Source organism: Cucumis sativus, chromosome 5 (genome assembly GCF_000004075.3).
Source record: "Cucumis sativus cultivar 9930 chromosome 5, Cucumber_9930_V3, whole genome shotgun sequence".
NCBI classification, from domain to species: Eukaryota; Viridiplantae; Streptophyta; class Magnoliopsida; order Cucurbitales; family Cucurbitaceae; genus Cucumis; species Cucumis sativus.
Window position 1 is genome coordinate 21,821,414 of NC_026659.2, and position 23,700 is coordinate 21,845,113.

General features: G+C 33.9%; 4 protein-coding genes and 1 non-coding gene across 9 annotated transcripts; 4 read left to right on the top strand and 1 right to left on the bottom strand.

Moving 5' to 3' along the window:
* The first annotated feature begins 1,128 nt into the window (after nucleotides 1-1,128).
* On the top strand, nucleotides 1,129-4,122 carry LOC101214969 (receptor-like cytoplasmic kinase 176). Its single transcript, XM_004142713.3, has 6 exons — nucleotides 1,129-1,571; nucleotides 2,046-2,365; nucleotides 2,560-2,695; nucleotides 2,824-2,966; nucleotides 3,053-3,176; nucleotides 3,393-4,122. Exons 1-6 carry the CDS (start codon nucleotides 1,520-1,522, stop codon nucleotides 3,821-3,823), a joined length of 1,206 nt encoding a protein of 401 aa, XP_004142761.1. The 5' UTR covers nucleotides 1,129-1,519; the 3' UTR covers nucleotides 3,824-4,122.
* A 1,877-nt stretch (nucleotides 4,123-5,999) lies between these two features.
* Nucleotides 6,000-13,530, top strand: LOC101215450 (synaptotagmin-1). The gene is made up of 10 exons (XM_004142715.3): nucleotides 6,000-6,290; nucleotides 6,627-6,692; nucleotides 7,125-7,263; nucleotides 7,605-7,740; nucleotides 7,846-7,888; nucleotides 11,334-11,462; nucleotides 11,970-12,035; nucleotides 12,525-12,663; nucleotides 12,995-13,130; nucleotides 13,235-13,530. Exons 1-10 carry the CDS (start codon nucleotides 6,224-6,226, stop codon nucleotides 13,286-13,288), a joined length of 975 nt encoding a protein of 324 aa, XP_004142763.2. The 5' UTR covers nucleotides 6,000-6,223; the 3' UTR covers nucleotides 13,289-13,530.
* Nucleotides 13,531-15,045: 1,515 nt separating this feature from the next.
* Nucleotides 15,046-15,117, top strand: TRNAK-UUU. Its single transcript has one exon. It is a non-coding gene; the product is annotated as a tRNA-Lys (tRNA).
* Nucleotides 15,118-16,555: 1,438 nt separating this feature from the next.
* On the top strand, nucleotides 16,556-19,719 carry LOC101214322. 2 transcript variants are annotated; one of them, XM_031886168.1, is made up of 9 exons: nucleotides 16,556-16,904; nucleotides 16,996-17,553; nucleotides 17,666-17,981; nucleotides 18,058-18,481; nucleotides 18,566-18,665; nucleotides 18,748-18,807; nucleotides 18,911-19,000; nucleotides 19,100-19,204; nucleotides 19,291-19,719. In XM_031886168.1, the coding sequence occupies exons 2-9, from the start codon at nucleotides 17,341-17,343 to the stop codon at nucleotides 19,597-19,599; spliced, it is 1,617 nt and encodes a 538-aa protein (XP_031742028.1). In that variant the 5' UTR covers nucleotides 16,556-16,904; nucleotides 16,996-17,340; the 3' UTR covers nucleotides 19,600-19,719. The 2 variants fall into 2 exon arrangements, with proteins under 2 accessions (XP_031742028.1, XP_004142839.2); XM_004142791.3 differs by having other exon boundaries at nucleotides 16,996-17,112.
* LOC101215680 (transcription initiation factor TFIID subunit 7) lies at nucleotides 19,720-23,187 on the bottom strand. 4 transcript variants are annotated; one of them, XM_011657069.2, is made up of 7 exons: nucleotides 22,933-23,187; nucleotides 22,711-22,802; nucleotides 21,805-21,947; nucleotides 21,188-21,321; nucleotides 20,982-21,101; nucleotides 20,405-20,474; nucleotides 19,720-20,077 (listed from the first exon to the last, which is right to left on the bottom strand). In XM_011657069.2, exons 3-7 carry the CDS (start codon nucleotides 21,917-21,919, stop codon nucleotides 19,911-19,913), a joined length of 606 nt encoding a protein of 201 aa, XP_011655371.1. In that variant the 5' UTR covers nucleotides 21,920-21,947; nucleotides 22,711-22,802; nucleotides 22,933-23,187; the 3' UTR covers nucleotides 19,720-19,910. The 4 variants fall into 4 exon arrangements, with proteins under 4 accessions (XP_011655371.1, XP_004142764.1, XP_011655373.1 ...); XM_004142716.3 differs by having other exon boundaries at nucleotides 21,805-21,944; nucleotides 22,933-23,185; XM_011657071.2 differs by lacking the exon at nucleotides 22,711-22,802.
* Between the last annotated feature and the right edge of the window lie 513 nt (nucleotides 23,188-23,700).

Here is a 23,700-nt window from a genome sequence, read left to right on the forward strand (position 1 = left end):
CACTTTTGGTGTGGACATTATTGACTATGGGGGTTATTGCCTTTTGGGTGTGGACATCATCGCATGCAGGTGCTCTACGTATTTGGAAGCTTTTGCATTGTTGAAGGAATATGTCTAGTTGACCGTTTGGGTCATAGTTCACATTAACATTCATTGAGTTTTCTACTTCTTACTCAAATGTTGAAGAAAAAGGTTGAGTATATTGTTGACCTTTATACATGGATGCTTGACATTACTATACTTCTATAACTCGTTTCCCTGAGTTGTCCTACATGATTTGGCTAATTATTGTTTTTCGTTGTACTTTCTGTTTATTTCTTTAGGTTTTATCTCATTAGTTTGAAGACTAATTGTGTCCTCATTATACTAAAAAATTCTAAAGTACAAATTTATATAAACTATATTCGAGTGGGGTTTGAGTGTCCAAGAATTTTGCTATTCTAGAAGTTTTAAAATTGGTTCAAGAACAAGATAATTAATTACAACTAACAAGAGGATGATATAGGATGAAACAATGAGTATTTAAACTAGTGCGAGTTTAGTTTTGCAGTAATTGACATACTTTTTTAGGTTTGAATCTTTTGACTTTAATTGTTGTACTTAAAATAAAGAGGACGTGCTTGTAAAAAGCAAAACAACTTTTTTACAGAATGAACACCTATATTGACATCAAGATATTTACACTTCATAAAATATCAAGTGTAATGAATTTTTTTCTGTTTAGTAGTTTTGGACGTGAAAGATAAATAATTAGTTTTCTTTTAATAATTTTTTGAAAAAATGGATGGAATATTATAATACACAGTTTTGTGATATATAAATAGTATTTTGTAGTAAAATAATTATAAGATGGGAGAATGAAGGTGAGAGTCGTGAATAGACAGATGGTGTGATTTATGATTCAACAAAGCTTGTTGCATTCATGTGCATCCAATGTTAAACGGTACTAATAGGTTTAAGGGGGCATAGGGTTAACTCATCCAACAGCTGAAGTTAATGCTTCTTCCCATTTCCAACTCTCTCTCTCCCACTTGTTGATTAACAGTTCTCTTGGTGTAGTCCAAATGCCAAGTCAACCCCCTTTACACTTTTGTCCTCAGCTTCTTTTAAAATGAAATATAAACCCTTCCTTTCCCCTTCTTTTCTTGATACAAACGAATAAAAACTATTTCCCCATAACCAAATACAAAACCACGCGTATACTCCCAAATTTTAGTTCAATTCAAGGACCCCCAAAGCTTTCTTTCTTCCTTACCCATCTCAATTTGATTTTCTTTTTCTTTTCCCTTTTCCTTCCAACTCATCCAATTTTGGGATTCTTCTTTGACAGCTTGGTCATGGAAATCCTTCTCCCTTTTCACACTTGCAACCCAAATCCACTTCCTATTCACGGGCTAGACTTGCTCTAGCTCCCACCCTTTTCCCCATTTCCCCCCCTTCTTTCTACCTTTTTTCACTATTCCCATTTTTCCTCTTCTGGGCTTGTTCTCTCCATAGCTCTCTTTCCAGCTTACTATTCATGGGGTCCTGCCTTAGTGCTAGAATTAAAGCTGAGAGCCCTCTTCACAACGGTTTGAACCCTTAACTTGCTATTTTTCACTTTATATTTACTTGGGTTTTCTAATTTATGATCTCTTGTGTTTGCTGTTTCTGGGTTCTCTTTGATTTTGGTTTTGTGGATTGAGATTTGGGTTGTCTTTAATAGCTGACATGGTTTGATTGGAGTGACTGGTTTTAGTAATATTTTTGTATGATTCATTTAAGAGGATGTGGGTTTGTCAAATGGTATTCGGAGGTTCTAGTTTTAGGATTTTGTTTTTGATGTTTCTGATGGGAAAACTAAAACGGGTATTGGGTTGATTGTAATGGGTATTGCTGGTTGAGGGGTTTCTTTTTAGATTTTGAATCAACCTAAAAACTAGATTAAAAACATCAATTTTCATGTTAATGTTGTGGTTTTATTGCATCCTCTACTTATGCCCTTAGTACCTAGGCCTTACGTATACATTTTGTAATAGAAGTTTTATATAATACCTCCTGCACAGGGTTGAGCTCCAGGTATGCAAGAGATGGAAATGATAAAGGGAATTCAACCAGCAAGTCATCTGTCTCGACCCCTCGGACCCCTCGAACAGAGGGCGAGATCTTGCAGTCCTCCAACTTGAAAAACTTCTCCTACAATGAGCTTAAAGCTGCCACCCGAAACTTCCGTCCTGATAGTGTATTGGGTGAGGGTGGATTTGGTTCTGTATTTAAGGGGTGGATTGATGAACAGTCCTTTGCAGTTACGAAGCCCGGGACTGGCTTAGTCATTGCAGTAAAAAGGCTCAACCAGGAAGGTTTCCAGGGTCATAGAGAATGGCTGGTTAGTATCACTTTATCTACTATTGCCCATGGTTTATACTTTGAGGTGTTTTGCTGACATGATAAGCAAATTGTAGCTTTGAGTTTATATTTAAATCTTTATATTGTCCTGTTTTTGGAATGGTATATGATCTTTTGTATTTCAAGTCCAACTATGAAGAAGTAGGATTAATTTGTGGATGTCTCAATGTGCAGACAGAAATTGACTATCTAGGCCAGCTGCATCATCCTAATCTTGTGAGATTGATTGGCTTTTGCTTAGAGGATGAGCATCGACTTCTTGTATATGAATTTATGCCTCGTGGCAGCTTGGAAAATCATCTATTTAGGAGTAAGCTATTCACTTATTTCACTTGTTCAGTTACATCAAAACTCTCACAACTTGAATAAGAAAGTTAAACACTCAATTGGAATTGCAAGAATGATTTAGATTCTTCTTCTGTTTCTTTGGGGTATCAGGGAGTTCTCACTTTCAACCTCTATCATGGAGTCTCCGATTGAAAGTTGCTCTTGGTGCTGCTAAAGGTCTAGCTTTTCTACATAGCGATGAAGCGAAAGTAATATACCGGGACTTTAAAAGCTCTAATATCTTGCTGGATTCGGTATGCAAGACAATTCAACCTCCTCAAACCTATGATTCTAAAATATCTGTAGTTGATCTCAGTTGTTTTCAACTTTGAAATGACAGGACTATAATGCAAAACTCTCTGATTTTGGATTAGCCAAAGATGGGCCTACAGGTGACAGAAGCTATGTTTCTACAAGGGTAATGGGAACATTTGGCTATGCAGCTCCTGAATATATGATCACAGGTATCTTTCATTTTGGTCATATACGTCCAAGATCAGTCTTTTGAGTTAATGAAAATGTATAGGTCAATGTTTACAACAAATTCTGCCTATCTACTACTTTTGGAGTTTTTCCCTGGATTTTCCTCCTAGGTTATGATTTGCCTTACTCTAGTTAAGTTTGACTATGACTATAAGTTATTGAATGCTTAAATCTGGACATTTCCTCTTCTTTTGAAGGTCATCTCACAGCCAAGAGTGATGTGTATAGCTTTGGAGTTGTTCTTCTCGAGATCCTATCAGGGAGACGAGCTATAGACAAAAACCGACCATCTGGAGAACACAACCTTGTGGAATGGGCAAAACCTTACCTCACTAGCAAACGAAGAGTACTTCAAATGTTGGACGCACGAATTGAAGGCCAATATTCGACCGGAGGAGCACTAAAAGCGGCTAAACTTGCCATTCAATGTATATCGACAGAACCTAAGTTAAGACCGAACATGAATGCAGTCGTGAAAGCATTGGAACAACTTCAGGATTCGAGTGAAACGAGTGGATCAAGGGGAACTTTAAGCGAACCCTTAAACACATCCAGCCAAGGCAGTGGCTCCACAAATAACAAACCTGTTTCTTATCCTAGACCATCAGCTTCAGTACTAAATCTATAGAAAATGGGACGGAAGAAGAACATCTGGCAAACAGGCTAACATTTCAGCTGAACCGAGGAGGTAAAGATTGTATTTGGATGACCCCCTCATGTTTGTACTGAAACAGTGTACAGTTTCTTCTTTCCAGTTTGGTTAATTTTCCCCCAGAATCAGTCCCTCCCCCCCTCGTGTTTTTCCTGTTTCTGGCTTTGATAAGAATAAGATTTGATTCCACTAAGACAGGTATCAATATCATTCCTTTATGATTAATGACCCACTCTTACAAACATATAAAATCTAACTGTTTGTTTACTTCATAATGAACTAGTGCATTTTATAACTTATTGCATTAGGGTTGGTTATGTCTATCATAGTCCTAGCACTGTATCTTCAATGAGAAATAATAAAAAAAAAAACTTCAGATTTCATATGTTTGTGGGACGAGTACTTAATCACGTAAAGCATTTGTTAAAAGGTCGGTCATATAATAGAAAGGTTTGCAGTGCTTTATTGGCAAATGATAATATTTTATATTTATATGGATCTAACAATAAAAACCCTCTAAAGATGGAAAATATCCCCTTTTGTGGTTGTCCACATCTTGAAAAGCAGCAGCTGCTTGAGTTTAAAAGCCATCGCTGTAAAGAACTTAGGTGTCTTTTAAGCTTTCTCAAAAGGAAATCAAACCCCATGTGTTGCTTAATTTGACCATACCCCAATACCTATATTTTATATTTTGCCTCAATATATTCCTTTGAATTATTGCGGTCAAACTGGTAGAATAAAAATATATGTACTTAGACCAAGAGATCAATGTTTGAATTCTCATTTCACATGTACACCAAGAGATTAAATATTTGAAATCCCATTTCACATGTTGAACACAAGATCAAAATATTAAGTTAAATAATAAAAAAAAAAGACCTTAGGATATTAAGATAAATGTTTAATCACAAGAGTTATAACATAAAGATAAGAAATAGTAAAATAGAGATAAGTTATGTAAAGTAGATCCCAAGGAAAAGAAGGTATATGAATTTCGTGAAGGGCAATAATGGAGTTAGAATGATATAAAAGCAGATGTGATGAAACAACTTAGACAACTCATTTGGGTGGAAGGCAGCAGTATGAACTATGAACTTATAGTATCCTTTTAAATATGGTAGATGACAACACATAAAGCTGCACTCCAAAACACCAAAAACCAAACTCATCCATTTGTTTGATTTGGTTTTTTAGTATAAAATTGGATATCTTGGTTTGTATTTGGAGAAGACAAAGTAGTATTTCATTGGATTGTTTTTTTTCCGTTGGAAATATCAATTAAAACCCAACCAATAATATTACGTATCTTGTAATATTTTTAATCACTGTAGGATAAATATGTTTGTTATTTAGAAGAAAAAAAAAAGATATGATCATTATGGACCTAATTTCATTTTTAAATTAGCAACAATGAACCTTTCAAAACAAAACTGAGAATAAAAATAAAAATTTGGAAGAAAAAAAAGGTCAATTATGAAGGACCAAACCAAATAAAACAAATCTGTTGGTTTTTCTTTATTGGATATCAGTTCAAAATCAAATGTAAATACCATGTAAAAGTTTCTACTTTTTTATTCTCGGTTATAGCGTTTACTACTTATTAAACTAAAATAGTTTGTACAGTAAACACATGTTATTATAACTAGCTTAAACTAAAATAATTTACATTCAAATCTAAATTGTTATAGTCGAAACGATTCGATGTATTTAGGATGTTGTAGATAAACATAAATAAGTATTATATTTACCCAGAAGCTACTTAGACAGGTTAAGGAGATTTAAAAATAGGTAGTGTCATCGTCTACTTTTAAGATACATCTCACAAAGGCCATTATCTCTCTCGGATTGTGTAACTAATGGGATAGCTAAAGAATAAATGAATCTTTGACTAATAACTGCCCCAACACATTCAAATTCTTTTAGATTAATTAACGTGACAAATTGATTTTTCAAAATTAGTTTTATAAAGAAGATTGCATCTAATTGTTACTCTTAAACTAATATTTATTTTGATGAAAAATTAGGTACATCACAAGATTATAATTCTTTAATCACACTTCTAATGCCATCTTGGGAGAAAATGTTTCAAAAAAGAAAAGTGAATTGTAATGGAAAGGCAAAGCCATCAAAATTCAGAAGTTCGTAACTATTTTCTTTTGCCAAACCGAGTCGCATGCCATCCTTCCCATTTGAATACTTGTGGAAAAGAAAACGCAATATGGGAATTTTCAAAATGACAATGGCCATCAAGATTCTTGGTCATGGCTGCCCGTCTGCTTGTTTAACCGGTCATCGAACTTCACAACTATATAAACCCATTCCCACTCCCCATTTCTTATTATTCCTTCGAACTATCAACAATTACAAAACACAGCCATGGCGATTGGAACTTTGGAGGTCAAATTGGCAAACGCCAAAGGACTTCGAGGCGCAGATTTTCTGGGTATTGCTTTGTCTTCATTTTCATACCCTCTTCTTTGCACAAATTGTACCTACCCTTTCTTTTGATACCTGGGGCTTCTTCACGTTCTTTCTATTTTTCCATTTTTTGGGGTTTATTCTTTTATCATTAGTTTACATGTAAGAAGAAGAATTCATTTTTTCTTCTTGTAAACTGTTGTTAGATTACATTACAATCTCTGGTTTCTTTATATTGTTGAATCAAGCTGTTTGATCTGGATAAATTAAGTTTGTGAATTGTGATTCAGCTAATTTTATGTGGATAATGACTATGCTGTTACTTTCTTATTCATCAAATGATTTTTTTCTCGTATGGCAGGTAGAATTGACCCTTATGTTTTGATTCAGTATAAAGGCCAAGAACACAAGAGCAGTGTTGCCAAAAGTTAGTTCTCTCTCTCTTTTGTTTCCAATTTCATAAATGATGAACTATTATATACATGGTTTTTCTTTCTTAGAATCTCTCTTACGTATTCATTAACATTTGATTCTTAATCAGATTCTGTCCACTATATTGCTATATAATATGCTATTAGTACATTTTTTCCCTCTTGAATACTTTATATATGATCTAATAAAGGCTCTTCTAGGAGTATTTTCCGGGGAATTGGAGTTGAATACACAAATTTTCAGTTTGGTTTGTCGAATTAAAGGGTTCAATTTGTCATTCTGGATTTAGAATTTTAGTCATAAGATTGAATTTGGTTTTGGGTAAGTGAGATGTGCTCTAGAGGTTGTTAGTAGTGACTGAGAAACAAAGGATGAGGAAATTCAAAGCGAAGTGGCATTCTTATTTGTGTCATTTTTAATGGTGCAGATGAAGGAGGAAGTCCAGTGTGGAATGAGAAATTTACATTCAGAGCAGAGTACCCCGGAAGTGGCGACAACTTCAAGATCATCCTCAGGATCATGGACCATGACACCTTCTCTGCTGATGATTTTATTGGCCAAGCCTCGTAAGACCCTTACTCCTCCTCTACAAAATTGTAAGCTCATGAAAAAAATTGGAAGTTCAATGCATCGGCGAATCTGGTAAAATGAGTTTAGCTCAACATTAATTGACATAACCTTCATTCTCTAGAAGTCGGAGGTTCAATCCCTCGCTCCGATGGATATGAAGTATAACAAGAAGTACTCACATTACTATTAGATAACTCTACCACCACCACTTTCAAATAGACTGATCCGGTTTACTAAAATTGTGCGTATAGTTATAGATTGAAACAGTGACATAGAAAGTAGGAATGTTTAACTTCATTTGTTGCTTATTGAAACAAAATCCCAATGACTATTACAGGATATATGTGAAAGATTTATTAGCTCTTGGAGTTGAGAATGGCGTGTCGGAGTTATGGCCTCAAAAGTATCGTGTTGTGGGAGACGATCTTAACTACAATGGAGAAATTCAAGTAGGAGTGACCTTCACTCAGAAGGTAATTGACCATCTTTTAGTTATTGAATGTGAACTGTTAAAGGGATGAAAGTGAGATGAACATTTGTTTATAAAGTTGCTTATTTGGTTTGATGAAATGAAATAGGTAACAGAATATGACGGAGAAGAATTGGGAGGATGGAAGCAAAGTGAATACTAACGTGGCTTCTTTAGATTCAATGATGAATGTCTGGATTTTTTTCTTTTAATTTGACCCCCCATTTGTAACATGTAATTCTTTATCATTCATATATCTATTGTAAAATTCTGATTATAGAAAAGATGGAATAATTCTGATTATAGAAAAGATTGAACCTACACGATTTAATGGTCTTTTATAGAGCTGTTTTTCTTGGGAAGGCTGTAGTTAATGTCTTTTCTAATTTATGTTAACTAATTCAACTTTGACTTCTAGTTGAAGATTTGTTGGGTATTTTAACGGTGGGTTAACAATTATTACGTCAATTGTTGATTACGTGATAAAAGCACATTTGGACATTTGAATATGCTAAATAACCATAGTTAAATTGACAGAAATTATACTATCAACAATAACATAGTTCTTTTTTTTTTTTTCATTTAGTAAACGTAACTCTTTATTTGAACGTTCCAACATTTTAAAAAATATGAAAAAAGAAATATATTCATGATATGGGAAAATAAGGAAGCAATGGTGATTTATAGTGGGAAAATAAAATCCCCTCCAAATCCTTGCGTGTGAGATTCATTAAAATAAATGTGTTTTGAATAAACTTTAGAAAATCTTTTTTCTTTTTTAAGCACAATTGTTTTAATAAGAAATATTTCAAAAAATATGAAATTCAGTATTAATGCTAACCCGGTTACGTTTCACAACAACAAAGCTGTCTTAATTTAGTAGTAGTGCGTGTGAGTTTTAATCCTGTGATTTTGTGGATTTGAATAGTACAATATTAAAACTATTTATAAAATATAGCAAAATTCATCAAATTCAATATTGCATATAAAAATTATAGCAACGTTGAATCATGGAAGAAGAGGACAAATATATGTTAAACAAAAAGGAAGAAGATGCCATATGAAAAATACCTACTTGTAAAAAACTTAAAGGAAAAAGAATGACGAAGGATGGCTAGGACACGAGAAAAGGTCTTGTTGTTTAATATCTGTTTTGTCCATTAGGTATGTGCACATGAAGAATGCACCCAAATACTTTAAAGATGTATTATATTTAGACTTAAATTACATGTGAAGGGAGTAGTTAGTGTTGTTCTTTTACTTTTAACATCTACCTAACAATACCATTATTACTCTAGTTAAAGGGATAATTAAAGAATAAGTAAATCTTTGACAAATAACTACTAAGACACTTTCAATTTTGTTTAAAACATTTGAACAAGATGTACTCATCCGATCAACATTTTTTCTGGCTCTACCCCTTCTTAGATTAAAATTTGTGTGGCTAAAAGAAAACGGAAAAATGTCAAAATAATCATATAACATAATGTTGTTAACCTCACAGTTAGAGGTTCAATTATTCATTATTAAAAAAAAGAAAGAAAAAAATCATCTTCGGAGACCTTTGAGACAAAGAGTAAGTTATTATTGTTATAAACTATAGTTGAGTTATAATAGTTGGGGCATTTTTGGGACTAGGTGTGGAGTGGAGTCGGATATAATAGTTCACTCCTTATTTGAAACAATGTTTAGTTTTAGTTGGAGATTAAGGTTAGAATTTAAAATAACTCATATGTCTTTATTATTCTTTAACTCTAGGGGTATTTGTTTCAAGGGTTTTGGGAAGTTCGTTGACTAACTTTTGAACATCACCTCTAGTGATCGTCGTTAGCCAGTCTCCAACCACCACTTCTAATGACTCCACCAGTGAACTTCGGAACACCATTGATCAACCTTGAATTTTTTTAATAAAAGCATTTTTAGGGTTTATGTCAATCTTTAGTGATCATCGACACTTAATCTCCGACCCGCCACCTTTGGTGACTCCTACGATGAACTTCCAACAACCAACTTCAACAACCATCGTCAACTAACATTTGGTCGTCACCGATCAACCTTGAAAATTTTAATAAAAAAAAATTAGGGTTTAGGTCAATCTTCGGTGTGTCATTGGTCAATCTCTGACCACATTTCTTGTGACTCCATTAGCGAACTTCTGAAAACTAACTCCAACGATCGTCACCAACCAACCTCCGATTGCTACTAATCAACCTTGAAAATTTTTAATAAAAACATTTTAAGAATTTTTTTTTTCAATCTTTAGTGATCGACTTCTGACAACCAACTTTAACGAAAGTCACCAACAATCAACTTTTAAAAATTTTAATAAAAATATTTTTAGTATAAATAACAAATAAAAGAAACTTGTATATAGATTTTTTTATTATTATTAAAAGGCATTTGTGTTTTTATTTTAAGAAGTTTTTGTCAAAATTGTTTAAATAAAAATGATTTTGAAAAATCTTCTAATATTATTTGAGTTTAAAGAACATAAAATGTTATATATATATACATGTAATGTAATATAAAGAACATGAAGTTGAGAGGGGTTGAGCTCCTAAGCCTATCCTAATTCCATGAGTGATAAATATTATTAATTTTATTTAATAACATTTTTCATTTTTTTGTTGGTCAATTTAATTGCTTGATGATATAAAATTATCTTTTAAACTTAAAAGTCACAATATTTGAAAAACCTTAGCATTATACTATAATAATATGGATTTCAAACACATCTTATAATATTCTACACCCCAAACATATAACTTATACTATAATACTCCGCGCTCCAAACAGAAATTATAGTAACACACAATTTATTATAATCCATAGACTATAATAACTTAGTTTGCGCCCTAACACCCATTTAGTATTTGGGGTGTAGATTATTTTAGTCCGAAAAAGAAATAGTAAGTACAACAAAGAATAGAAAAATGATAACGAGAAAAAGGAAGGAATTGCATTTTGATGCAAAAGGAGTGGGAACCCACTAGTAAGAGGAAAGCCTACCATAAATCGAAAGACATAAAATAGGATAAGTTCCATTAATCAGTCCCGCAAGAAATTCGTAAATGAATCAATGAACAAGCAATGAAAAATCAAGCTCCAGATGACTTCACCCGCACTGAAACTCTGATGAACGATAATAGGCAGCAGCTTACGAGGTTCTTGCTGTGGAATATGATAAATAGTAAAAATAAAAAATGAGGGGGAAAGGAGAGAGATTTAAATAATGTTTATGGATGATTTTAAAAGAGTATTGAGTGCAAATACGAATGATTAGCATGGTGGTGTATAATTCTCACTCAAACTGCGACTTTTGTTCCCACGTATTATAAATAGAAATAATCACAGTTGTAGTGCCATATGGGGAGAAAATAATGTTCGAAAAAACTAAATGAAATGGAATGGCAAAGCCACCAAATTCCAAAAGCCCAAAACTATGTGCTTTTCCCAAACCGAGTCACATCCTTGATCCTTCCCCCATTTCAAGAATGAAGTCAACAAAAATATATTTGGGAAATTTTCAAAAGACATGGCCATCAACATTCTTGGTCACGGCCCCAGTCTGCTTGTCATCGATCTTTACAACTATATAAACCCTTTGCCACTCCCCGCTTTTTATTCCTTCAACATCTCAACAATCACAGAACACAGCCATGGCGATTGGAACTTTGGAGGTCAAATTGGTCAACGCCAAAGGACTTGGAGGCACTGATTTTCTGGGTATTCCTTTTTTTGTTTCTTCATTCTCATGCTCTCTCTTCTTTGGACAAATTGTACCTACCCTTTCTTTTGATACCTGGGTCTTCTTCAGATTCTTTCTATTTTTCTTGGGGTTTTTTTATCACTAATTTACATTTAAAAAGAAGGATTCAATTTTTCTTCTTGTAGACTGTTGTTAGATTACATTACAATCTCTGTTTCTTTATATTGTTATATCAAGCTGTTTGATCTGGATAAATTAGTATAACTTAAGTTTCTTTATATTGTTGAATCCAGCTGTTTGATCTGGATAAATTAGTATAAACTAAGTTTCTTTATATTGTTTGACTCAAGCTGTTTGATCTGGATAAATTAGTATAAATTAAGTTTCTTTATATTGTTTGAATCAAGCTGTTTGATCTGGATAAATTAGTGTGAATTAAGTTTGTGATTAAGCTAATTTAATGTGGATAATGACTATGCTGTTACTTTCTCGTTCAGAAAAATGATGTTCTTCTCATATGGCAGGTGGAATTGACCCTTATGTTCTCATTCAATATAAAGGCCAAGAACACAAGAGCGGTGTCGCCAGAAGTGAGTATTTCCCTCTTTTTTGTTTTTTCCAACCCTCATAAATGATGAATTATTATATATGTTGTGAATGGTGATCAATTTTTAATAGTTTCTTTTTAAGAATCTCTCTTATGTAATTTATCAAACATTCTTTGATAGACTTCTTGGAGAGAGTTTATCCTTAATTCTTAGCCAAAACATCTACTGGATTGGTATATAAAATGCTATTAGTTCATTTGTTTCTCTTCAGTACTTTATGTATGATCTACTAAAGCTCTTCGTGGAGTATTTTCCTGGGAATTGGAGTTGAATACACAAATTTTCAGTTATGGGGTTCGGTTTGTTGAATTAAATGACGTTTTTCATTCTGGGTTTGAACTTCAGTCATAAGATTGAATTTGGATTTGGGAAAGTGAGATGTGCTCTAGAGGTTATTAGTGATTGGGAAACAAAGGGTAAGCAAATTCAAAGCAAAGTGGCGTTCTTATTTGTATTACTTTAATGATGCAGATGAAGGAGGAAGTCCAGTGTGGAATGAGAAATTTACATTCAGAGCTGAGTACCCCGGAAGCGGTGACGACTTCAAGATCATCCTCAAGATCCTGGACCACGACACCTTCTCTGCTGACGACTTTATAGGCCAAACCTCGTAAGACCCTTAATCTTCTTTTACAAAATTGTAAGCTCAAGAAAATGATAGGAAGTTACATGCATCGATGAATCTGTTAGAGTAAGCTCAGCTCAACAGTAATTGGCACGACCTGTCCTCTACCTGGTAATTGTTGAACTAAAAAATGCATCGATGGATCTGGAGTATAATAATTAATAAAAACACTCACAATACTGTTGTTAGATTACTCTACTACCACCACCACTTTTAAATAGATTGATCTGGTTTACCAAATTTCTATATGTTGTTAGAAAGTTCTGTTTCTTCATTTGTTGCTTATTAAAAAAGAAGTGTCAAACGACCATCACAGGATATATGTAAAAGATTTATTAGCTCTTGGAGCTGAGAATGGCATGTCCGAGTTACGGCCTCAAAAATATAGCGTTGTGGGAGACAATCTTAACTACACTGGAGAAATTCTAGTTGGACTGACCTTCACTCGGAAGGTAATTGAACATCTTTACTCCTTGAATGTGAACTCTTAAAGGAATGAAAATGAGATGAACATTTGTTTATAAAGTTGTTTGTTTGGTTTGATGAAATGAAATAGGAAACAGAATATGATAGAGAAGAAGTGGGAGGATGGAAGCAAAGTGAATACTAAGGTTGGCTTCTTTAGCCTCAAAGATGAATGTATGGAAAAATTTTCTCTGTAGTATGTAATTCTATATCTTCATTTTTCTATTCTATAATTTTGAACAGACACAATGAATGTTCTTTTATAAAGCTAATTTTCTTGGGAAGGATGTTTTTTTTAAAGCCTTTTAGTCCTTTTTGATTCTATGTTAAATAATCCAACTTTGACTTCTTCCAAATGAAGATTTGTTGAGTATTTTAGTTGTGTGATATTGCTTCGTCCAATCAATGATATTTGGAGTAACTGGGAAAAGTCTATCTGCATGCACCAAAACAAGCACACGGCGTTCGATTCACATTTCAACCACTCCCAAATATTGTTATCAAAAAAGAAAGAAAGAGAAGGAGAAGCATGTCGTTGTCCACCTACTATTTCTTAATTTCAAGTTTTGATTTTAAATTCAAATCAAATAAAATCGTAACTTACTCTAGTCTTAAAATTTTAGGAGAAACGTGTTTCACTAGTCTTGAAGTTTTTGAAGAAACATGTTTTATGGAGTTGGACTTGTGTTAGTAGTTTAGTTTTGGGAGCTAAAAACCTTTCTGATTTTTGGAAGAATTCTTTCTAAACTTCTCTAACGAGCCTTGTGAGCTTGGACTTGTTTGGCCTATGGACTTAGTACCTAGATTTAATCATATGAATTTAGGTCTTATTTAACATCTAAGTTAAATTAAACCTATTTTTCGACTCAGAACTTTATTTTAAATATTATTTGGTTGTTTACGATAGTAACCTATTTAAATATACCTAATTACATTAATAGCCTAGACACAATATTATCATGAATGATTTAAAAGGTTGAAATATTACACAAAAATCATTCAAATCACATTTACAACGCTACGTAATTATGATTTTTGAGTATATACGTGTGTTTACATATATAATGCCACATGGAAAAAAAAATTAGAAAGAGAGCCACATATGATACTTGAAAGTAGTTTATTCCAAAATCTTTTCTTTTCAAACACCACCCTGCGAATAGGGTTAATAGTATATCAATCTAAATTATCAACTAAATTGAGAGAATTTATATTAACCAATAATCCCATATCAAATAAGTTTCCAAATTATGCAGAAGGGCATTTTGTAACTGGAAAGAATGATAAATTAACCTAAGTTTTTAAATAAATCAAGTTAAGGGAAGAGAGATGATACTCAATTTATACTGATTGTGAACTAGTTTTGTGTTATTGATGCAAGTTCTACTAAAATAGCTAGGGAGAATAGTACACCCTAAATTCTCTCACTTTTCTCTCTAGAAAATTTGAATACAAATCACTCTTACAAAGCTCACAAAACTCACAAATTTTGTTCTTCTACACCAAATGAAGCTCTTGGCAATCTTACACACACACATGATCTTCTTCTAATTTTGCCAATTCAAAAGAGACTTCCACTGCCAAATTCTATTTTCTACAAAAACCTAGCCCACCTTCAATTTAGCCCTCAATCACAAGTTAGCTTATTGGTTAAGCATGGTTAACGCATACGGGTGACTAGAAAAGTAACAAATTTAAAAGCTTACTTTGATTGAGGAAGAAGTATGAATGAAATATATCTTCAGTTTTACTAAAATTGACACTATTGGATTATAAAGAAGCTCGTGGAATGGAAGAAAAAAAAAACCATTAAAAGATCCATTTTGTGTTAAATTTATTTTGAAGGGATTAACTTAATTTCCATCTTTTAAAATGTTTAGTTTATGATTACTTATCGGTGAAGCCGTCTTAGCTCAGTGGTAGAGCGCGTGGCTTTTAACCACGTGGTCGTGGGTTCGATCCCCACAGACGGCGTTGCGTTCTTTTACTTTTTACATTTCGTCTACTTATGGACTAATTTTCTATGTGACTCGTTCTCCTTTATAAAGATAACACGAGTCAAAACAATCTCATCAAATTTTATCATTCTTTTTTTTTCTGTTTTTTCATAAAGATATAGAGTTAAATATATTGTTGCGTAGTTTAAGACACAAGCGATCTATACATAAATTGTCGTGTAACTCTAGACAAAAGTTCACCATAAAACTTAGAGATTGCTTAAGTTAAACGAAGATTTAGATATCTATAGCTCCTACAAGTAATTGTGAAACAAGATTTAGTTATCTATTTATAATTAGTCGATGTTGACTTGATGCCGTCATACAATTTAAGATATATTATTTGTAAGTTGAAACTTGACTCTAATCTCTATTATCATCCATTGTTTACTTTAATATTCAACAACTTACTCAAAACTAAACTCACTTATTTTACACCGATTGTTCTTGGTTTTGAATTGAAATAAGTATCTTACAAAGAATATAATTAGATATATTAATGGTCTCATAAGATAAAGACTATTATTTGTTACAAGGTATGGTTGCACTATTCTGTAGGGTTTTATGTTCTAAAACTCATAGTTTATAAAGGATAAACATGTTTTCTATTTGCAATATATTTTTAAACACTCATTTCTTTTTCAAATAACAAGACTTGTATGTTAGTAATTAGGCGTGTTAATAGTCAATGACACTTTGTTGTATTTGGATATTATTCAATTTGGTAAGTTGCAAGTGGTCATTTTTATTTCAATTTTTGTGAAATTTGATGACTTAATTTGAAGTTTTGGTTTATATTTGGTTGTGGCAAAATTGATATAAGAATTAGAGAATTGAGAGTGTTTGCCTAAAAAAAGAATCTATATGTATGAGCGGATTGTATTCATAAACTAACCATAACAATCGTTAATTACTTTCTCAAAATGAGAAAAAGAAAACAATTATTAAATAAAGAATAGAAAGTGAGTAAGAACAAAAAATTGAATGATATATAAATGAAAGTGTTACCTTAAAACTTGAAACTAATAGTTTAATTCTGACATAAAAAGCATCTCTGGATGAACATCAAATTCAGTTCTCTCTCTTGTCTCAATCTTCAACATATCATTTCTTTTCTTTTCTTTTCTTTTCTTTTGTATTCATGTAGTTCACGTTCCTCACCACCCCACCTTTCTTATTTATGAATTCAACATTCTAATTTCTCACCCAAAAACAAATCATCAACTTCCCAATCTCTATACATTTAATACTAACCGTCCATTTCCATTCAAAATAAATTTTTCTTTACTACTTTTAATCAATCTTAAATAATAATAATAATAAATTCTCATGCAAGAAAATGTTAGAAACTAAGATGATATATAGGGACCAAATTAAAATGTTGTTAAAATAAAAGAAAAGAAAAGACATATTCTTCCACCGCAGCAGGAGACCATCTCAAATCAAATCCTAATATACATCTCCTCATTTTCCTTTTCACAAACTTGCCTTCTAAACCTCAAATCTTTAGTCAACTCTTTACCAATTTTTCATTTTTTTTATCTTCCCATGTCATCTTTAATGGCACCCCACCACTTTCCTTCTCTCCCTCTCTCTCTCTTCTTTCTTTTTAAATAAAAACCCTTTTTAGGACTTCCTTCAGTTGTCACTTTATATTGTTCTATATGTTCTTGTCAACCCCCAAAAATAATGAAATTTGAAGACTTTCTAATGGAGCCAACACCAGATGAGCATCAGCAGCATAAACTTGATCTTGAGAGTCAAGTCAGAGATTGTTTTTTTTTCTTCTTTTAAGTATTTTGAAAGAGAAACACAAGCTATTGCTCCAATTACTAACTTACCCTTTTCTCTTTAGGTTATGAAGTTGCAAGCAGAATTGCATGGTGAACAGGCCCTCAACAAAGCTCTTCATTGGGCTCTTCATGGTCCTCTCTTGTCTCATCCTCATGTTTCTTCTACTTTGCCCCCTCAGGTAAGCCTACTCTTTTCTGCATTGGGATTTTTTGTATGAATGGCTTCTTTTCAAGGATCCAACTCAGTTGCACCATTCAAGCTATGGGTTTTTTTGCCTTTTGTTAATGAAATTACCAAAGTAAACAAAATACATGTGTGACGGGCTAGCTCCTCAATTCTCCATCTCGCTTCTATATCTGGCTCCTCAATACACGTTTCTCTCCTTCTTTCTCTGTTTGTTTCCTCTATGTTCCCTCGATTCTCGTTCTTTCTCTTTGATCTCACAACAATGCATGCTCGCTCTCCAACTTCCATCGTGAAAGAGGAAGGACAAAAGAAGAAAGCTTTTATATTGAAGAAGAGAAAGAGAAAGAAGATGGTACAACAAGAAGCGAGAATTGGGAGGAGAAGCAAGGTCCATCATGCTTGCATTTTTTGTAATTTTGATAATTTCATTCACGTAAGTTTTCAAACGTTGGGTCAGATATCATTTTAGCCTCCAGAAATAGGCGATTCGTGCAGTTTTCCCAAGCAAAAGCAACAGGACATGTATCATTTCTTGTTATCTGCAGGTGCAGTTGGTTATGAAAGAATTGGGAGCAGTGGAAAGAGAGATTGATAGATTAGAAAAAAAGGTTGAAGAGTTGAAATTCAACTTATACAAAGAGAAGGAACAAAATAAGGAATGGGAAATTCAGCAGCGCCTCAGAAGTCTTTGCCAACAAAACTTGCTCTTAAATGGACCTGAAAATAATAGCAACTCACAGATTAATGGCCAAAGATCAAGATCTCAGCATTATGATGAACTTAGAAAAGATATAATGCTTAGTGAAAGGAGATTCTCTTCAAGTGCTGCTTCTGATATCCAAATTACCATGTCTTCTACTGGTAATCCATCTTCCCATTTTGCTGCATTTGCTTCTTCTTGTTTTCAATTTTCAATGTTTAAGACTATGCAATGTAGGTGCTAGGAAGAATATGACAAGAAGCCGAAACCAAAGTCAATTCGACAAAGGACCTTGCATTGAAACACCAAATGAGATTTCAGAACAGTTGATTAAGTGTCTCATAAGCATTTATCTTGATCTTAATCAGCCATCAAACAACAGCCAAACTTCACCAAATATACCAAAACATGGCCTTTCATGTATCAACTCAAAGCGCTCCATTGCAAAGACAAGCTTTAGTTGCAAAGCGCCTCAACTCACCTTGTCTTTTGATTATAGCTCATCCAATCCCAATCCCAATCCCAATCCTTATAGTATATTGCTCGACTCAGAAGGAACTGTGAGGGATATTGGCCCTTATAAGAACTTCATCCATATAACACGAACGTCTTTCGACATCCGTAGATTGCCTGAGTGCTCGCCGTCAATCAGAAAATTGAGGTAACTAGAAGTCTGTTTAACCTGATGATTGCCAAAAGTTAAGCTGAAAAGTTGAAAATGTTGTTGTGTTTCCCTTCTGTGCAGGGTTTTGATTCATAAGCTGAGGAGTGTGGACTTGACCTTCTTGACATACAAACAGAAGTTAGCATTTTGGATAAACATATATAACTCCTCTATAATGCATGTACTGTAAGACATGTAAGACACTGATGAATAATAGACATGCTCCTATTCCAATATGCTGACATTAATCATGAAAATTTCAGGCATTTCTCGAACATGGACAGCCATCAACAATTGAAAAACTCTTGGCTTTGATGAACAAGGTATATGCCGATCTCCTAACTTGTAATACAAAAAGAAATAGATCAAGATCTAACCATTATCATCGAGCTTCTCTGAGGCATATACTATTCTTCTGGCCTGCAGGCTGCTCTTAATGTTGGTGGGATAGTTCTCAATGCTCTGGCTATTGAACATTTCATTCTTCGTCATCCAAGCGAAGCAGAAACAAAATATGTAAGTGATTATCTTGTATAGCAAACTGTATACTTCAAAACAAGTACTATCACTTTCAGTACACAAGGAGATAATTAATTGAACGAGTTCTCTTTGAAGCCTTTGGATGAGAAAGAAATGCTGCTTCGACATGCTTATGGCTTAGGATATCCAGAACCAAATGTGACATTCGCATTGTGTCGAGGCAGTTGGTCATCACCTGCAGTAAGTGTCTTCTGCTACATATATTATGCCTCTGAAGAACCTTTGAAAGAAAATTGACAGAAACGAATTGTTGAAACTTTGTGAAGTTAAGGGTGTACACTGCAGAGGACGTGGTGAATGAGTTGGGGTTGGCAAAAGTGGAGTACTTGGAAGCATCAGTAGGGATGACAAGCAAGAAGAAGATAATGGTGCCAAAGCTTCTTCAATGGCACATGAAAGACTTTGCAGACGACATGGAATCACTGTTGGAATGGATTTATAGCCAACTTCCTCGTTCTGCAACCTTGAAGAGGTCTATAATGGAGTGTTTGAATGGTGAAACTAAATCCCCTGTTAATAAAATGGTGGAAATCCAACCTTATGATTCCGAGTTTCGATACTTACTTCCCATGTAGTCTAAATTTGTATGCAAATGCAATTTTTTTTATTTATTCAACCTGTCTGGTTAGGAAAGTCTTAGCCATGTAATCTTCATTTGCATTATGCTAAATAAATGGTCATCTCTTCCCCAGAAATTCAAGAAGATATCTTGTTATAGAAATGAAAGATGTTAAAATACACCAAAGAAATCATCCTGTGTTTTGTTTCTAGATGCAAGAGAAGGGATGATACAGACAACAGTTACCATTTCCTTTCATATACAAACAGGCTGATACAACCTCCATCATTAGGGAGACAAACATTTAGAAGTAGATGATGATAATATTCAATCAATTGAACGATCAGAGTCATCAGAATCGCTCCTTTCAGGCTCACCAACATTTGTTTCAGTTTCCATTACATCAGGCTTAGGTGCAGGTGCGGAAGCAGGCTTTGCATTTGTATGATCAGGATTCTCATCTCTATCATCCTGTTGCTCAGCCACTCCAACATGTGAGAACGCTCAGTCAAGGAACTTCTAAAGTTACGTTGCAGCATAAGAACATATAACATATGTCAGAATATGACAAGCAAAAAGGCCCTTTGTGTTAGAAAATTGTCATTTCCTGTTTCCCGTATGTTTTTTCAATTTTTCAATCAAAGAATTTCATGTGAGGGCCAATTAAAATAATTCTCAATCCATTATATTTACTGGGCTTTAAACAATCTTTACGATGTGGCTTGAGGTGGGGATGACACATTTGTTTCATCAACTAATATGCTAATGAGTTTAAAACACAAATGAAACTGAAAAGCATAACCATAACGTATGAAGGATATCGGCATTTTCAGTAGTTCCTCCTGCCATGATATTTAATAAATCTTTCTCCACACGCCGTACAAGCTCAGGCTGCCAAAAAAGAAAGAAAACAGAATCATTTAGGGACTGTTTAGAATCCATTTGTTTTCTGACTTCTGTTTTTTTAGAAATTAATACACAATAAACTAAAATTCCATTTTGATGCGTGTTACATTTCATGATTTAACAACCTTGAGAATCAGTATGCTAGAATCAAAAGACACCCTTCTAGATGCAACAAATTTGATATGAAGAACAAATGCAAATGTAGACTGATTATTATTGGAAAGATGGGGAAAAGAAAAGGGAGCTTAGCATGTCACTATTGACTCAAAAAAATAAGAGATCAATGTTAATCAAAGGTTTATAAATGAGAAAAACATGTAAAGCACAAACTAGGTAACTATATTGTACTTGCATCATTCAATAATTTATCCCGGACTACCTGCTCATTACATTAGTAGAAATCTCAATTTATTATGATGTTGTACAGCAATTTACTTACTCATAAGAAAATCCTACATGAAACTTTTAGTAAGAGGGATTAGAACACCATACATTTAAATCTGGCTCTCTTCGAAATCTACGCTTTCGTGCATCCCTCATAGGAGGGGTCAGACCATGCCTATACTCGGTAGAATCTGGAGCAGGATCACTCGGTTCTCTAACCATAATCATCTATTGAAAAAACATCAACTCATAAAACATAAGAAACGGAGTGCTCTTTTGAAATCCATGTGCCAATGATTTTAATATCATTTTACCTGACCAATGTCTGCAGCTTTGATTAGCACAGTATCATCATATGTTTTGTAGGATTCCACGACACAAGGGAGATCCAGAAGAGATGCTGGAAAATGATCATCACCAATGGCAAAAGTTCCACTTCTCCCGTCATCTGGATGCAATGTAAGAGGCCATATTATAGGCATTTAAACCAAGCCTCAAATTAGAACAAAACCATACTGCACAATTTGATCTATTTCCAAATCTCTCTCTACCTCCTGATATTACTGCCAAATTTCTTTTCCATTAAGTACAATAGGAAACAAAGATTTGGCTAATTTAAGTGTTGGATTTCCATACACCATAACTAAACTTAGCCAGACAAGCACATGGCAAAAGTGAGATCAACTATGTGCAAAACTTGGCCTAAGAAGCACACATTGGCAATCATCAGTAAAAGGGAACGTTCAGAGTAAAAAAAAAATAACAGAAAGAGAAAAGGCTTTGTATCAGAAGTTACTTTTATTTTTTTTTAAGAGGCTACGAAACTAATCTATCCGGAAAATCTAAAAATTCTTCCATACATCGCAGATGCAATGGAAAAAACACGGAAGGTACAGAATGAATCAAAAGATGACTGTATAAGTTCTACTACCAGAGAAAGACAAATCCAACGAAGCATCATCAGATGAAGAAGCATTTTCATTTAGTAGACGTTCAATTCGTTCAGCAACAGACGGTGGAACCCTCAATACAAACTGCTCCTCCATAACTTCAGAGTCTAAATTAACAAAACTGCTGCACAGAAAAGATCGACCATCATAAATGGAACCAGGCTCGCAAGTATTGCCATAAAAGCATTTTCATTCTTTCAAAGATTGATAAACAAAATTATCATTTGACAAAGAAAGAAAACATTGCTGTCCTTTAAAAGACTTCTTTGGGGAACAAATTTCATTAACTATAAAGTCCCAAAAATTTCAACACGTAAACTTAGCAAGAGGGGAACAAACACAAATAACCCAATATCACTCCCAAGGAAAAAACAACACGGTAAATGGTCCAACTGATAAACATCCAATCAGCAACAGCCCACAACCAAAGTTTTTTTTTTTTTTTTTTTCGTATGGATGACCCTTTCACCGGCCACATTAGGATTGATGACCATCGCATATGAAATCTAACCTACTGCTTACCCCAGAACACAATACTGTATTATGTTGTGTTAGGGATGATCATGTAGCCCTAATGCAAGGGCGATGGTCATCATGTTCGCGTTAGAACTACGATAGATATGACAATCAACGCAATGAGTACGGAGATAGTGCATGGTGACATAAGTGTAATATTAGATTTCATAAAGGCCCAGTATCAATCATGTACAAAAATTTCCCACAATCAAAAAGTTGGACAATAAGAGGATAATGAAAGAAAATCTGGCCCTAACCAAACTCTACAGGAAGAAACATTATCCAACGAACAGTTACTCGGACTTAACAAAATCAATTATCTATTATCTAGCAAAATAACTCCATACACAATGCGATGAGAAGAAGAAAACCTCTATCCCTCGAGCTACGCTTCTTTCTGGTCTCAGAAAAAACCTACACCTACGCCTCACGGATTGAATTTTCGGATATAGACTTCAAAAGGCTGAAAACATAGAAATGGGATTCTAAAAATAGTGTATTTTGGATAATCAAATCTGCACACAAATGGGTCTCGAAACAAAAATTGGTTCAATTCATTCAATTTGAAAACACAATCTTGGGTTGCCAATTACCTTGAATGCTGGAAAGTTATTGTATGAAGTTTTCTATTATTTGGTTCGAACTTGAAACAGGCCTCGCACAAGAGAGAGTAAAACTGTTCCCTTCTTTTGATGATTGACGGCGGCGAGCGACGAGCAAGAGAAAGAGATGGAAGGATATGGATACCGATTGCGCGGGGGAGGGAGTGGAGACTCGTGAGACGAAGAAGATCCGGAAAACTCCATCTTATTAGTTATTTAAACCCAATTTTAAAAATTTAATTGAAAATAAAATTCTAATTTCTTTTAAATATTGAAAGAAACATTTTTAAAAACTACAGCAAAATAAAACGATCATTTCTTTTTGTCCTCGTGGGAGTGCAACTGACCTTCCATTTCTACGGATTTAGTTGCTTTTTCGTGATTACTTTTGATATTGGGCAGAAGGATGGTCTTATCTAGCTACCTTCTTGGCTTGGTGTGTTGTTTTAGAAAGTGCTTGAGAGTCTTCATGGCCTAATGCCTTGTTTTTTGGCTTCCAATCCAGAATAGAGTGCGTATTTGTTACGCACTGGTGCTCTACTACTTTTAATCACTTGTTCTTTGAGTAGTCTTTTAGCAAGACCATCTGAAACTCTGTGTTTAGTGGAGTTTGGGTACTCGTCTAATCTCATTTTCTAAATACTCATTTAATTCGAATTTTATCATTTTAGCTGAGAAATAGTTGTTTGGTATGTTGTTATTTATCATATTTGGGTTAAGTGCAATAGACGTGTCTATGCTACTTCCATGTGTCCTTCT

Coding starts and splice junctions, on each gene's coding strand:
- LOC101214969 (XM_004142713.3), top strand. CDS start 1,520: ATGGGGTCCTGCCTTAGTGCTAGAATTAAAGCTGAGAGCCCTCTTCAC. Junction 1,572..2,045: donor TGAGAGCCCTCTTCACAACG/GTTTGAACCCTT, acceptor CCTCCTGCACAG/GGTTGAGCTCCAGGTATGCA. Junction 2,696..2,823: donor GGAAAATCATCTATTTAGGA/GTAAGCTATTCA, acceptor TTGGGGTATCAG/GGAGTTCTCACTTTCAACCT.
- LOC101215680 (XM_011657071.2), bottom strand. CDS start 21,919: ATGGAGGAGCAGTTTGTATTGAGGGTTCCACCGTCTGTTGCTGAACGA. Junction 21,322..21,804: donor GTTGGATTTGTCTTTCTCTG/GTAGTAGAACTT, acceptor CATTGCATCCAG/ATGACGGGAGAAGTGGAACT. Junction 20,078..20,404: donor AGGAACTACTGAAAATGCCG/ATATCCTTCATA, acceptor GAGCGTTCTCAC/ATGTTGGAGTGGCTGAGCAA.
- LOC101214322 (XM_031886168.1), top strand. CDS start 17,341: ATGTTCCCTCGATTCTCGTTCTTTCTCTTTGATCTCACAACAATGCAT. Junction 17,982..18,057: donor AATTACCATGTCTTCTACTG/GTAATCCATCTT, acceptor TATGCAATGTAG/GTGCTAGGAAGAATATGACA. Junction 19,001..19,099: donor GCGAAGCAGAAACAAAATAT/GTAAGTGATTAT, acceptor TTCTCTTTGAAG/CCTTTGGATGAGAAAGAAAT.
- LOC101215450 (XM_004142715.3), top strand. CDS start 6,224: ATGGCGATTGGAACTTTGGAGGTCAAATTGGCAAACGCCAAAGGACTT. Junction 6,693..7,124: donor CAAGAGCAGTGTTGCCAAAA/GTTAGTTCTCTC, acceptor TTAATGGTGCAG/ATGAAGGAGGAAGTCCAGTG. Junction 12,664..12,994: donor GACTTTATAGGCCAAACCTC/GTAAGACCCTTA, acceptor CGACCATCACAG/GATATATGTAAAAGATTTAT.